We start from the raw sequence: 16,239 nt of genomic DNA, 5'->3' as shown, positions 1-16,239 counted from the left end.
GAAAATAACCCGTTTTGTACAATACCCAGTAGGCCGTAAATGTGTTTCTGTATAGTATTTCTCCAGCAATGGTCATGTGGTGACATCAATTATGGTATTTTGAGAGGTAATCATTGAAGTCGGACATCACTGAAGGCCTAGGTGGGAAACGCACGGCCCGCTACTGCTGTAAACTAATGCACAAACACCGCAAATAAATACAAATTTACAGAGGTGTGGACTCGAGTCACATGACTTGGACTCGAGTCAGACTCGAGTCATGAATTTGATGACTTTAGACTCGACTTGACAAAATGTAAAAAGACTTGCAACTCGACTTAGACTTTAACATCAATGACTTGTGACTTCATTTGGACTTGAGCCTTTTGAATTGACATGACTTGACATGACTTGCTACTTTCCCCAAAACCCAAAGATGAAAAAGTTATTCGGGAGCGCTCCGTATTTTTCATTGTGTACTTGTCTATCAGCGTTGCGTGTGTCAGCTGGTGTGGTCACAGCCAATCAAATTACATCTACTTTGTTTTCATCACACAGCATTCATCCAATCAAATTGCAGGACAACCAACGAAGAAGACATGTCCAAACCACACGCCAGTGAACAAAAAATGATACCTAAAATAATTTCGTTTGGGTATAAAAATTACGAGGTGGTCAACACAAAACGGTTTGCAGTATGCAACACATGCGGTTCGAAAATTACTGATGGAGAGGCAACAACTTCCAACTTCGTCCGGCATTTGAAGTTGCACAAAGAACGGTAAGTTTTGAATGTAAGATAACGTTTATTGGCTATGTAACGTGACTTTTATTTGCTGTGTAGTTAAATCAGTGAGGCTGTAAACTCACTGCTAACGTTATAACGTTATTGCAAACACGGGAATCTGTTGCAATTCACTACATTATTCATACTTTTTGTTCAGTGATTTTTTTTAAGCAGGGTTACGTTAGTCAATATATCACACGTAACGTTAGACGGCGGTCAGCAGCACCGCGTATTTTAGCCACCTAAAAAAAGACAAAAATAGTAAAATAAAGGTCAGTTAAAATGTATACTATATTATGAATATGTGTACCGTTTTAGCTAGCTTTCTGACATACTGTTGGTTGTTTACCTCAGTGGTCCCCAACCACCGGGCCGCGGCCCGGTACTGGTCCGTGGATCGATTGGTATCGGGCCGCACAAGAAATAATTTTTTTTTTTTTTTTATTTTTTTTTTTTTAATTAAATCAACATAAAAAACACAAGATACACTTACAAGTAGTGCACCAACCCAAAACAACTCTCTCCCCCCTTTTGTTCTGGGCATTGAACATGAAGACTCTTCCTTCACTGTTCCGAGTGGCCATGAGAGTCTTGGCAGTGCCTGCCTCCAGTGCTCCAGTGGAGCGAGTTTTCAGCCATGGTGGCATCATACTACGCCCCCATCGTGCACAAATGACTGACAGACTCTTGGCTAATTTGGTCTTTTGCAAATGCAATGCAGCATAGGGCCCTGACATATAAAAAGTACAACTTTTTTGTTATGTTCACGTATATGTCATGTTTTTTCAATGTTAACACTTTTGTACAAATAAGTACATTTGCACTTTATTTTTCAATGTGTTTGTTCTGTAAATGAATGAGTTAATGTTTAAAATGACTGGTTAATAGTGCTATTATAAAGTGCAATGTCAGCACAATTTTCTTTCCTGCAATTTAAAATGCACTTGTTTTAATAAATAAATACAGCGTTTGAAAAGCATACACAATCTGTGTTAATATATTAGTCTGTGGTTAAAAGGACTTGAAAGGACTCGAAACTCAAAATGCAGGACTTAGGACTTGACTTGAGACTTTCCAGTCTTGACTTTGGACTTGACTCGGGGCTTGCCTGTCTTGACTCGGGACTTGACTCGGACTTGAGGGCAAAGACTTGAGACTTACTTGTGACTTGCAAAACAATGACTTGGTCCCACCTCTGCAAATTTATAATGGCGGTTGACTACATTTTGAGTGCAATCGCATCTAACATAAATCAGTTTTTTTTTTCAAATTGTACAAACTTTCAATATACATATTGTTTAGAAATAGTTGCTAGTGTATGTAATGAGCTATGTTGATAGTTTTTTGTTTTATTGCGAAGTACTCCCAAGTTTAGAAACTACATCTGTTTATTTATTACCGTTAGTTTACTTCAAACCGGTAGGGGGCAGCATTCTATTGTCTCAATTAGGTTGTCATCCTCAACTGTATGAACGAAGAAGATAACATTTGACGAAAAAAAACAACATTCTACACAGTATTGGGTAGATTATTGATACTTTACCCCAAATGACCAATAAATCCAACCTAAGAATCTACAGTACCTTCAACACAGGTACAGTAAGACAACTTATCACGTCATATAAGGTAATAACACTTGTGAATATGTTGTAATAGAACAGTTTGTATATATGTTCGACTTAATCTAACGCGAACAGGCGCTATTAAAGTTGTATTCATATCCACCACGAGTAGCCTTTTTTATTTTTATAGTGAACAATTAAATACACAAACTATATATATATACATATATAGTTTATATATATATATATATATATATATGTCAAATGTTTTCAGTCGACAACAAAAATAAAATAAATGGCCTCACTGTTCCAATACTTTTGGAGGGCACTATATATATATATATATATATATATATATATATATATATATATATATATCAGAATCAGAATTGTTTTATTGCCATTGTTTGAGAACGGGTTCACAAATTATATATATATATATATATATATATATATATATATATATTCGTTTTATTGCCATTGTTTGAGAACGGGTTCACAAATTATATATATATATATATATATAATTTGTGAACCCGTTCTCAAACAATGGCAATAAAACGATTCTGATTCTGATATATACATATATATAGTGCCCTCCAAAAGTATTGGAACAGTGAGGCCATTTCTTTTATTTTTGTTGTCGACTGAAAACATTTGGGTTTGACATCAAAAGATGAATATGAGACAAGAGATCAACATTTCAGCTTTTATTTCCAGGTATTTACAACTGGATCTGATACACAACTTAGAAGATAACATTATTTGTAATGGAACACAACACTTTTAGGTGAGCAAAAGTATTGGAACATATAAACTTAAAATACATTAAAGTGAATGAGACTTAATATTTACTTGCAAATCCTTTGCTTTCATAAAGTGCATCAAGCCTGTGAGCCATTGACATCACCAAACTTTTGCAATCTTCTTTTGTGATGCTTTTGCAGGCTTTCACCGCAGCCTCTTTCAGTTGTTTGTTTTGGGGGGTTACTCCCTTCAGTCTCCTCTTCAGCAGGTAAAATGCATGCTCTATCGGGTTTAAGTCTAGAGACTGACTTGGCCAGTCTAAAACCTTCCACTTCTTGCCCTTGGCAATGTGTTATGGGTCGTTATCTTGCTGCATGATGAAGGATCTCCCAATCAGTTTGGTTGCATCTTTCTTTAAATTAGCAGACAAAATGTTTCTGTAGACTTCTGAGTTCACTTTGCTGCTGCCATCATGTGTTACATCATCAATGAAGATGACGTCCCAGAATTGTCATGTCTGTATTATCATGTTTTGTTTTAAGTCATGTTTTGTTTAGTTTCTGTCTTTTTCACTCCCTTGTCTGGTCACCATAGCAACCATTAGTTTTCACCTGTCACATCACGTACCTGTTTCACGTTTTGACTCACACACACCTGTCACCAATCATGTCACTGTTATTTAAGCATACCTTGTTCATCACTCGTCCTGCCTGCATTGTCGTTATGTCACTCCGGTTCAGGTCTCGTTTTGACAAAGTAAGTTCCCATGTCCATGTCCTAGTTTTTGTTTAAGATTAGCCTCACTTGCGTTTTAGGCACGCTTGCCTCTTTTTGTTGTTGTTGTTGTTGTATTGTTTATGTTCGCGGTAGTGCGTGATTTATGTTAAATAAATCCTAGCCTACCTTCACGCTGTTGTCCGGAGCCGTCTATCTTGCGTTGGAAGAACAACCCCGCAGCAAGCTGCGACCCCACGTGACAGAATGCAGGCAGCAGACGTTCTTCCGCAGACCGGCCACGAGGAGGTGATGGAGACGCGCTGGCAAAGCTGGAAGCCAACCAGAAAGGCTTTTTCTCGCCAGCATGACGCGTCGTTCCCCCAAAACCCTCCCACGGACAACAAGATTCCTCAACCAGCCCATTCTTCCTTCCCGCCGCAGGAGACCCGTGCTGATGACGTCATCCCGCCCACTGGTGATGACGTCAGAAACCAAGATTTTTTTTTCGAGTCTATTTACACCCTCTGTCAGCCGCCCACTATGGACTTTGTTTCAAAGAAAAATCCTTTTGAGAAAATTGTCTCTAAATTTAGATTTTTTTCAGACCCAGTCTAAAGTGGGGGTAGGGAATAGACAATTTGGACAATTTAATGGGGAAGTTTCTGCCCTCCTCCGCCCACCCCTACAGAGAGTTCCAGACCGCAGGGAGCGCGTCTGGTATCCGCCCCTTGAGGGGGGGGCTGGGGTCGGGAGCTGTGTTGGTGGGGTGACTCAGCTTAACCATGTCAAGCCACAGCCTCCCTCACGGCCGCCACCACCAGTCTTTTACCATGCCAAGCCGCAACCCCCAGCTTGACCACCTCCACCTGCACCAGTAGCTCCACGACGCCAAGCTCCGGTACCAGCTCCACGACGCCAAGCTCCGGTACCAGCTCCACGACGCCAAGCTCCGGTACCAGCTCCACGACGCCAAGCTCCGGTACCAGCTCAACGACGCCAAGCTCCGGTACCAGCTCCACGACGCCAAGCTCCGGTACCAGCTCCACGACGCCAAGCTCCGGTACCAGCTCAACAAGTCCAAGACCAAGACCCTCCACGCCAAGACCAAGACCCGCCATGCCAAGACCAAGACCAAGACCCGCCATGCCAAGACCAAGACCAAGACCAAGACCCGCCATGCCAAGACCAAGACCCGCCATGCCAAGACCAAGACCCACCATGCCAAGACCAAGACCCGCCATGCCAAAACCTAGACCAAGACCAAGACCCGCCATGCCAAGACCTAGACCAAGACCAAGACCCGCCATGCCAAGACCAAGACCCGCCATGCCAAGACCAAGACCCGCCATGCCAAGACCAAGACCCGCCATTCCAAGACCAAGACCCACGCCAAGACCAAGACCTATACCAAGACCCACACCAAGACCAAGACCCGCCATGCCAAGACCAAGACCAAGACCCGCCATGCCAAGACCAAGACCAAGACCCGCCATGCCAAGACCTAGACCAAGACCAAGACCCGCCATGCCAAGACCAAGACCCGCCATGCCAAGACCAAGACCTGCCATGCCAAGACCAAGACCCACGCCAAGACCAAGACCTATACCAAGACCCACGCCGAGCTTCGCCGCCTGACGCGCCACGCCGAGCTTCGCCGCCTGACGCGCCACGCCGAGCTTCGCCGCCTGACTCACCACGCCAAGCCACGCCTGCCACGATGACGACGCGCCTGCCTCCTCGTCGGCCACGGATATGGCCGCTACCTGGTCGCCCGCCACGCCAAGTGCGCCCACCTCCCAGTCGGCCACGAATGTGGCCAATCCCTGGGCACCCGCCTCGCCTGCTGCAGCGGTGTTCCACTCGCCGCCGCCACTTGACTTTGCCTCAGTGGATTCGGGGCCACTAGGGCTGGCGACCCACCGCCATGTCCCCCTCCCGCCCTCCCATGACTTTTGTTAAGTTCTTTTCTTGGACATCTGGTATCTGTCCTTAAGGGAGGGGCTCTGTCATGTCTGTATTATCATGTTTTGTTTTAAGTCATGTTTTGTTTAGTTTCTGTCTTTTTCACTCCCTTGTCTGGTCACCATAGCAACCATTAGTTTTCACCTGTCACGTCACGCACCTGTTTCACGTTTTGACTCACACACACCTGTCACCAATCATGTCACTGTTATTTAAGCATACCTTGTTCATCACTCGTCCTGCCTGCATTGTCGTTATGTCACTCCGGTTCAGGTCTCGTTTTGACAAAGTAAGTTCCCATGTCCATGTCCTAGTTTTTGTTTAAGATTAGCCTCACTTGCGTTTTAGGCACACTTGCCTCTTTTTTGTTGTTGTTGTTGTATTGTTTATGTTCGCGGTAGTGCGTGATTTATGTTAAATAAATCCTAGCCTACCTTCACGCTGTTGTCCGGAGCCGTCTATCTTGCGTTGGAAGAACAACCCCGCAGTAAGCTGCGACCCCCACGTGACAAGAATAAGCCATGCAAGCCCAAGCCATGTTCCACAGGTGAGCTTATATGTTTGGGATCATGAGCAGATCCTTTCTTTCTCCAATATTTTGCCTTTCCATCACTTTGGAAGAAGTTCATCTTTGTCTCATCAGTACATAAAACTTTTTCCCAGAATTGTTTAGGCTCATCTCTGTACCTTTTGGCAAATTCCAGCTTGGCCTTCCTATTCTTCTTGCTAATGAATGATTTGCATCTTCTGGTGTAGCCTCTGTACTTCTGTTCATGGGGACGGCGTGGCGAAGTTGGGAGAGTGGCCGTGCCAGAAATCTGAGGGTTACTGGTTCAATCCCCACCTTCTACCATCCGAGTCACGTCCGTTGTGTCCTTGAGCAAGACACTCCTGATGGGTCCTGGTTAGCGCCTTGCATGGCAGCTCCTGCCATCAGTGTGTGAATGTGTGTGTGAATGGGTGAATGTGGAAATAGTGTCAAAGTGCTTTGAGTTCCTTAAAAAAGGTAGAAAAGCGCTCTACAAGTACAACCCATTTACCATTTACCATTTACCATGAAGTCTTCTGCGAACAGTAGATTGTGATACCTTCACTTCTGCCCTCTGGAGGTTGTTGCTGATGTCACTAACAATTGTTCTTTATAGCTTTCACAATGTTTCTGTCATCAACATTGTTTTCATGTTGGTTCCACCTCAAAATGCAGTCTGCACAGGCAAAACCTATCCTACCCAATCTGAAACTGAGCTCAGACATTCAGTGCTATTTATTGTTTGAATAATCAATGTCATTGGGAGACACCTGGGCAACAAAACACACCTGTCAGTCCTATGTTCCAATACATTTGCTCTAATGAAAAATGGGTAGGTTCAAACAAAATGTGCTATCTTCTAAGTTGGGTATCAGATCCAGTTGTAAATACCTGGAAATAAAAGCTGAAACGTTGATCTCTTGTCCCATATTCATCTTTTGATGTCAAACCCAAATGTTTTCAGTCTACAACAAAAATAAACGAATTAGACTCACTGTTCCAATACTTTTGGAGGGCACTGTATAGTGTGTGGATGTGAGTGTGAATGTTGTCTGTCTATCTGTGTTGGCCCTGCGATGAGGTGGCGACTTGTCCAGGGTGTACCCCGCCTTCCGCCCGATTGTAGCTGAGATAGGCTCCAGCGCCCCCCGCGACCCCAAAGGGAATAAGCGGTAGAAAATGGATGGATGGATATATATATATATATATATATATATATATATATATATATATATATAATTTTACAAACAAATGAATGCACTTCCAATACAATTCACCATTTTTAACAACAGGTTTAGCAATTTCCATGGCAACACAAAGTAAAGCAAGACCTCAAAAACAAAAAAGAAAGTAAAAATAAGAGACAATTAATACACAAAAAAAAAGTTTTTTTTTTTTTTTGTGCAAGTAACTCCGTGTGATCGTGTGTGTTTGTGGATGCCACACATTCACAAGTGAACAGGTGCTCTAAGTAGACTGAAGGGCAGTCAGCTGTCATTTGTCACTATGTCAATAAAACAAGCTCCTCAAAGAGGAAGCGCATAGTGGTGACTGCTCAAGATGGCCTTCAGTCCTGTGCTGTCAATCTGAGCTGTAATAAGAGCAAGAAATATGCGCTCATCACTCATTTTTCTTTCCTCTTGTGGAGGTGTTTTGGCCCTTGAGCTGCAGCTAGCATCTTCAGAAACATAGTCAAGTATAATTGTGCCCTTTATCTTCAAGGCCATGCATGTGCTTACATTTTAAAAATGCTTGCCATTACATTTTTCCCATTTAAAATGAATTGGCCAATTTTCAAATGCCCACATTCCCCACATTTCTTAACTGATGCAAACTATTCCACCGTCAACAAATTCCACTCATGCTTGACATTCAAACTACCAATTCCAACAATTACTAACAAAATATGAACATTTTCAGTGCATAGAGGCTATCTAATTTGATGTCCCATTTCCCAATTTTCCTTAAGTCATATTCTCTATTAAATGTGTCACTACTTCCACATTTCTCAATCGATTCAAACCGTTCCAAAGACAACGTGCTACTTGCTAATGTTAGTCAATTGTCAGCATGCTAGTTTTTCGTCAGCTAATTTAGCAGGTATACACCTTAGTGTTATATATTTTGGTACTTGACTCATGTTAACTTTTGTCAAAATGCTCCTTGCTAATATTAATCAATAAATGGTTAGCTGCTTTTGTAGCTAATGTTCGTCACACATGTTAACTGTTCGCAAATCTTGCAGGTAGACACCTCAGATGTTTTGGGTTTTGGCACACTGTTAGCATGTTAACATGCCAGGTTTTTTTTTTAGCTCTTTTTGCAGGGGTACAGCTCAGAATCATATATTTTGTTACTTGATGTATATATGCTATATGCTGTATTAGGCTTCACCTGGTCTGGTTATGCTTTCTTTTTTTTAAATTATTATTATTTTGCTTAATTATTATTATTTTTTTATATATATATTTTTTGTTCTTTCAACATTCTGCCTAATCAGTTTCTGCCATTCTTAATGGGAAGTCCTGTTAGGTGTTCAGCTCATAATCATATATTTTGGTACTTGACGTACTGTATATATGCTAATTGTTATCATTTTAACCTTTTAAGCTAATATTACCTTTGAGACGTATCTTTTGATACTTGACACGTGCTTACTGTTAGTATTTCAGTTCAGCTTTGGCTTGTCAGCGTTCACACGCAATTTTGACTGAGATAGCATTTTTAGTTTATTATATTGTGTGTATATATATATATATATATATATATACATATTAGAGATGCGCGGTTTGCGGACACAACCGCGGAGTCCGCGGATTATCCGCGGATCGGGCGGATGAAATTTAAAAAAATAAGATTTTATCCGCTCGCGGGTCGGGTCGGGCGGATTAATTAGATTTTTTTATTTATTTTTTATTTTTTATTTTATTGCGGGTGGCAGTTAAACCAATTGGGAAATATATATACATAGTTAAATGTTGTTACCCACATACGAAAAACGAGCAGGCACCTGCTGCATATGCCACAACAGAAGAAAAAAAAAGAAAAGAGATGGACACTTTTACGGAGCGGAGAAGGGACGCCTCGCCGGGGTCCGGGACCGAGGCCCCTTCCCCCGAGAGGGCCCCACCGGGAGCCGTAGCTGAGGCGATCCGCGAGAAGGGCCCGACGCACGTCCAGGGTCACTACCGCGCCCACCGCACCGACACCCCGCCTCGTCCGCTTTCGCCGCGGCCGGCGTCACGCGCAGCAGGTAAGCAGCTTACCTGCCCGCCACCCCCGTGGCCGGGGGCTCGTAACATGGGTCACTCCGCGCGCTCCGCCCGCGCAGCTTACCTGCTTGCCACCCCTGTTGCCGGGGGCGCGTAACAGGGGTCACTCCGCGCAGTGCGCTCACGAAAGGGGTGGGGCTCACCCTGGTTGATATAGAGAGCAGGACGGTGGCCATGGAATTTCTTTTAAGGTTTGTGATAAACCATCAAACTCATTCGTTAAAAGGACTCTATAGTAATATAAAGCGAAATTTTCTGGACATTATCATGCAAGAAAAGTTTATTTTTGGGATCGCGATCACCGCGTAATGATTTTTAAAGGTTGCATTACATTATTAACTGTCCCATGTGATCAGCCAGTGCGATTGGAAGTCCATGCTCAATTATTGCCTCCGTAAATAAAACTTCGGCATTTATCACATCCAAAGAATCTGTTTGGGCGACGAAAAACGTTGAAAGTTTTCCACTTGTATCGCTAGCAACGGCATTAGACTTGTGTTTTTTTGTCCCAACGTGGTCTTTTACATCGCTAATTCCTCCGTGTCCGATCGAAAAATTTTGTCTGCACAAGGTGCAATTCGCGTAGTTTTCACCCTTTTTTTTTTTTTTAAATTAATATTAGATATATAACAACGGGCGGATGGCGGGCGGATGCAGTTCTGATCAAACGTTACATCGGGTGGATGGCGGATGGATGACGACTTTCTGACGCGGTTGCGGATGAGATAAATTGCCTATCCGCGCATCTCTAATACATATATATATATATATATATATATATATTATATTATATTATATTATATATACATATATATATATATATATATATTAGGGGTGTAACGGTACACAAACATTTCTGTTCGGTACGTACCTCGGTTTAGAGGTCACCGTTCGGTTCATTTTCCGTACAGTAAGAAAACAACAAAATATATATTTTTTGGTTATTTATTTACCAAATTTGCAAAATCTTCCACCAAAAATATTTTTCTTAGTGGAATATTTGATGTGAAGAAATGAGAACCTTGGATAGGTCAATCATTCATAATAACATTGATTTTGATTCAATATAATGTTTTGAGAAATGACAGTTTGAAAGAAAAAAAAAAACAGCTTTGTTTTATTAGTCAACATTGCAACTTTTTCTAAATTACATTTAACCTTTAAGCTTTTTTATTTCACTTTTGTTATGTTTTTGTTTATTTTAATAGTATTTTTAGAATGTGCCGTGGGCCTTTAAAACATTAGCTGTGGGCCGCAAATGGCCTCCGGGGCACACTTTTGACACCCCTGCTATAGATAATAAAAAAATTAATCTGATAAATGTATGGATAAAAAGCGTTTATCATAACTCTCTCACTCGCGCTCTCTCTGTCTCTCCCCCTCCTTCACGAATGCTCCTGCGCGCACAATTTGTAACCTTCTTAACTCTGAACGTGCATTGTTAATACACGCAACCATAACTCGAGTTGCCGGACATTTGAGGCGTTTGGGTGGCGCCGCCCGGGGAGCCCCGCGGGGGAGGGCGTGTCCGGTGGGGTGAGGACGTGTGGTCAGGACTTGGCCCGGTCGCTGCTTGCAGCTAGCAGCGATCGGTTTCACCGGACATGTCCTCTTTTGCTGGCATGCTGGCAGCTAACGGGCTGGGATAGACTGGCCGTGCGTCCTCTTTTCACCGGGCGTGTCCTCTTTTGCGGAGCTGTCGGGGCGGAGTTTCTTGGATGCCTCAGATGTCCGGCATTTTGAGTATTGTTTACACAACTTGCAGTACGCTACTTAATATGTCCGTGTGGAAACTCGTTCGGTACACCTCCGAACCCAACCGGAACCCCCGTACCGAAACGGTTCGATAAAATACCCGTACCGGTACACCCCTAGTATATATATATATATATATATATATATATATATATATATATATATATATATATTATATATATATATATATATATATGTGTGTGAGTGTGTGTATATATATATATATATATATATATATATATATATATATATATATATATATATGTTAGGCGTCTTCTTGTCTGGTTATGCTTCCTTTTATTTATTTATTTATTATTATTTTCTTTGATTATTATTAAAGATTATTAGAGATGTCCGATAATGGCTTTTTTGCCGATATTCGATATTCCGATATTGTCCAACTTTTAATTACTGATACCGATTTCAACCGATACCGATATATACAGTCGTGGAATTAACACATTATTATGCCTAATTTTGTTGTGATGCCCCGCTGGATGCATTAAACAATGTAACAAGGTTTTCCAAAATAAATCAACTCAAGTTATTGAAAAAAATTCCAACATGGCACTGCCATATTTATTATTGAAGTCACAAACTGCATTTTTTTTAAAAACATGCCTCAAAACAGCAGCTTGGAATTTAGAGCATCAGGAGGTTGGTAGAGGGGGTTGAGGTGTGTGTGTTGGTGTGTGTGTGTGTGTGGGGGGGGGGAGTTGCGAAGGGTGTATATTGTAGCGTCCCGGAAGGGTTAGTGCTGCAAGGGGTTCTGGGTATATGTTATGTTGTGTTACGGTGCGGATGTTCTCCCGAAATGTGTTTGTCGTTCTTGTTTGGTGTGGGTTCACAGTGTGGCGCATATTTGTAACAGTGATAAAGTTGTTTATACGGCCACCCTCAGTGTGACCTGTATGGCTGTTGATCAAGTATGCTTGCATTCACTTGTGTGTGTGAAAAGCCGTAGATATTATGTGACTGGGCCGGCACGCAAAGACAGTGCCTTTAAGGTTTATTGGCGCTCTGTACTTCTCCCTACGTCCGTGTACACAGCGGCGTTTTAAAAAGTCTTAAATTTTACTTTTTGAAACCGATACTGATAATTTTGAAACCGATACCGATAATTTCCGATATTAAATTTTAAAGCATTCATCGGCTGATAATATCGGCAGTCCGATATTGTCGGACATCTCTAATTATTATAATTTTTTAATACATTTTTGTTGTTCTTTCTTAATGGGAAGTCCCGTTAGGACAGTTGCGGTGTTGGGCAGTAGCTCACTACAAGTAGGCCGCTACGTAGCTTTACTACATTTCCCAGTAGACATCACAGCCATAAGCTACAAAGAAGGACAATGGCCTGCAAATCCAGGGAGGACAAAAACATATGGAGATAATCTATGATGGTTGGTTGGTGTACATATGAAAAAATCCATGGTTGGTTTACAAATGATGAGTCACAATTGGCTCAGGTTAGGGCGAGACATTACGGACTGGCCAATCATAGGCAAGATAGGGCGGGTCATCGAAACCAGGAGGCAAAATCATTACAGACACACACACACACATGCCGCATGACAACAAGGGAGTCAGAGTCAGAGAATAGCTTCAAGCTGACAACGTTTAAAAAAGAAAAAAGAAACATACCTGAGAATGGCAGCAGGATTCTCTGTGCAGATTTTTCCTTTAGTGATGAAGGAGATGCTCAGGAAACCCACAATGAAGTGTTTCCTTGGCCATATTTAGACACATTTATGCGTTCAAAGAAAAAAAACATCCCACACCTTCGTTTTTACTAGTTTATTTGGTAAACTAACAAACAACACACATTTAAGAAGACATATAAGGTGAGTTGAGTTCATGAAAAGTTTTACTGCGCATAACCATTATCAACTGTTCCCAAACAACACACAAGTCATTGTTTTTTTGTCAATATTTTAAAAGCTGCTGTTTTGTTTACCATGGGCAAAGAAAATGAATAACATTATAGGGTGGCCCAAAGAAAAGGCAAACTAAAATAAATACATACAGTGGGGTTTGGGAACCCAGGAAGGGAGTTGTAGGGTGTCCCCAGCTAAATGACAGATAGTTAATAGTAACGGACCCTTCTTGGGACCATTTGGTTCCATTTGTACACTCTTTGTACATGTGGGCCCATGGATAGAATATCCATTAAATAGGGGGCTGTAGCTTAATGCATTTCAAACTTGGGGTCCTTGTAATTTAAATGGATGATGATAATCACTGCTAGAGCCGTAATACCGGTAAATCTTCTCTTATGGGGGTCCCAGGCATGTCTTTTTAAATGGGGGTCCACAAAGCTCATGAGTGTTAATTTAAGATGTAGTGTTGATGTAGCACACTACTTTTGCCGTGTAGCTTGTAATGTAGCTTGTTACAATTGTCTGGGGATATCTTCTCTTGTAGCTTTGCTACATTTAATCCAGAGTCATTTGTAGTTTAACTAACTATATTTTCAGTTGACACAGGAGAGTTGACACAAAAAATGACTTGCTCACTTGAATGTTCATTCATGCATGCAATAAACACAAGGACAAATAAACTTAAATTCATTAAAAAGTAATACATTTGTAAGTCTTAGACTTAGACTTAGACAAACTTTAATGATCCAAAATGGAAATTGTTATACACAGAAGTTCTGCTATAAAGGATGGAAAGGATAATGCAGATATTAAATAGACTAAAAATGTACCGTAGTAGCAATATAAAATATAACATATATGTAATATTTACATTTATATATATGTAGAAGATCAGTAATTACAGGGAGGGTAGCACTTACTGGGGGTGCAATGGTACACGGTAAAATACCAGTCCCTCCTGCACAGGACAATCTGCCCCTTTTGGTTTTGTAATTAATTTTTCTGTGCGTAAATGTGTGCGTGAGTGTGTGTCTCTCTCTGTGTGTGTGTGTGTGTGTGTGTGTGTGTGTGTGTGTGTGTGTGTGTGTGTGTGTGTGTGTGTGCAAAAAGCCCTCGCTGCAATGTCATGTTGTGCCACTACCATTACTATTACATTCTGGAACTCTATCCTACACACAGACACACACACACACACACACACACACACACACACACACTCACTCACTCACTCACACACACACACACTCACACTCACACACACACACACCTACACACACACACACACACATACACACACACACACACACACACACACACACACACACACACACTTAATCACTAAGATTTCCATGTTTGTTTTTTGTGTGAAAGGAAAACAACTCCTCGAGCTTGTGAGAGTCCAAATATATTTATTTAATGTACATCTACACGGTATTGTGAGAGCGTTCCAATAAAAAATCATATTTTATGATTTTCTTTGGGTCTCTGTGAAGTTGCAGCTCATTCTTCGGCATCTTTTGTCTGGAAAGGATTCACACAAAGCATGGCACCTGTCATTTTAGTGTCAAACTGAACAGATTGACTTGTTTGTTTTCATCCTCTTTGATACTTACTTTTCCGATTTCCCGACTTTTGGCCCTCAGCTTGTTGACCTGGGATTCTGCAATGTCAGCTCGCTCCTGAGCTTCTTCTAGCTCATGTTGGACCTTCCTGAGCCTGGACATGTGAGTGTTGGCCTGCTCCTCCTAGGGATAAGGGTGGGGTATTCAACACCTGATTAACATCCATGACAACAAAAAATATAACTTTTCTGTTTTTTATTCAGACTGCTATACAACAAAGTAGAAATACACTCGCTGGACACAACATTATCAAAATTATATTTATAAAGGTACAATATTTTTTAGAGATCCTGGTGAGTAAAGTCTTCACTTCTGCACAGCACTTAATTTAAGACTATAGAGTGTTAAAAAAGGAGTAGATATGACACTCACAGCCTCCTCAGATTGCCTCTTGTAGGCTTTAACCTTCAGCTGCAGCTTGTCTACAAGATCCTGGAGTCTGCTGCCGTTTTTCTTGTCCTCCTCAGTCTGTTAGGGTGTTACAGGAGGTCAGACAACTATTACTGTAATTGGGAAGTTAAAAAGCACCTACCTGATAAGAGAGCTCCTTTACTCTTCTCTCATATTTACGAATGCCTTTGATGGCATCTGATCCTCTCCTCTGCTCAGCTTCCACCTCGGCCTCAAGCTCCCGCACCTAGAACAAGATGCAGGTCTCAATGTTGGTTGTTCTTCGTTTGACATCACGTAGGCTGACATCTTTACCCGAGCCTCCAGTTTCTGAAGCTGTTTCTTGCCTCCCTTCATGGCCAAATTCTCAGCCTCATCTAGGCGGTGCTGCAGATCTTTGACAGTTATCTCCAGGTTCTTTTTCATCCTCTCCAAATGAGCGCTGGTGTCCTGTTCCTTCTTCAGCTCCTCTGCCATCATGGCAGCCTGCAATACAACAACCATGACTGTGACATTAGCCTTTGAGACAAATGACAGTATGAGGTAGGACTCACATCAGTGATGGCCTTCTTGGCCTTTTCCTCAGCATTTCTTGATTCCTGGACAGAATCCTCCACTTCACCCTGGATCTGGACAAGATCAGTCTCCAGCTTCTTCTTGGTGTTGATAAGGCTGGTATTCTATTTGAAATGAAGCCAATGCTTAATTTCAAGTTACTGCATGAAAGACAATTATTTGCTGTCTTGTATGTCAGACGTTAAGAGTACCTGCGAGTGAAGCAGACCAACACGCTCACTGGCATCAACCAACTCCTGTTCAGCCACTTTGCGGCCTCTCTCCGTCTGCTCCAGAGCAGCTCTCAGCTCTTCGATCTCAGCCAGCATCAGGTTGTTCCTGCGCTCCACCATGGCAACCTGCTCCTTCATGTCCTCTTGACCTCTGAGAGCTTCATCGAGATGAAGCTGGGCATCCTGTATTGCAAAACATTGACACAGAAATCAGCACCTAATTCCTTAAGCCAGTTCTTCCTAATATCA

The 16,239-nt window shown here is 41.8% G+C and overlaps 1 protein-coding gene across 1 annotated transcript in view; it reads right to left on the bottom strand.

Moving 5' to 3' along the window:
• Nucleotides 1-14,587: 14,587 nt before the first annotated feature.
• Nucleotides 14,588-16,239, bottom strand: part of LOC133578208 (uncharacterized) — a 40,249-nt gene continuing 38,597 nt past the window's right edge. Inside the window, exons 74-80 of the mRNA XM_061932440.2 lie at nucleotides 15,970-16,173; nucleotides 15,757-15,882; nucleotides 15,518-15,688; nucleotides 15,345-15,449; nucleotides 15,185-15,280; nucleotides 14,804-14,935; nucleotides 14,588-14,711 (exon numbers count right to left, since the gene is read on the bottom strand). Of these exons, the coding sequence (XP_061788424.2) occupies nucleotides 14,691-14,711; nucleotides 14,804-14,935; nucleotides 15,185-15,280; nucleotides 15,345-15,449; nucleotides 15,518-15,688; nucleotides 15,757-15,882; nucleotides 15,970-16,173 (855 nt within the window). The 3' untranslated portion in view covers nucleotides 14,588-14,690. The remainder of the gene's footprint in view (nucleotides 14,712-14,803; nucleotides 14,936-15,184; nucleotides 15,281-15,344; nucleotides 15,450-15,517; nucleotides 15,689-15,756; nucleotides 15,883-15,969; nucleotides 16,174-16,239) is intronic.

Source organism: Nerophis lumbriciformis, linkage group LG38 (genome assembly GCF_033978685.3).
Source record: "Nerophis lumbriciformis linkage group LG38, RoL_Nlum_v2.1, whole genome shotgun sequence".
NCBI classification, from domain to species: domain Eukaryota; kingdom Metazoa; phylum Chordata; class Actinopteri; order Syngnathiformes; family Syngnathidae; genus Nerophis; species Nerophis lumbriciformis.
The sequence above is the reverse complement of the archived record's forward strand: the minus strand, read 5'-3'. Positions and strand labels throughout refer to the sequence as shown.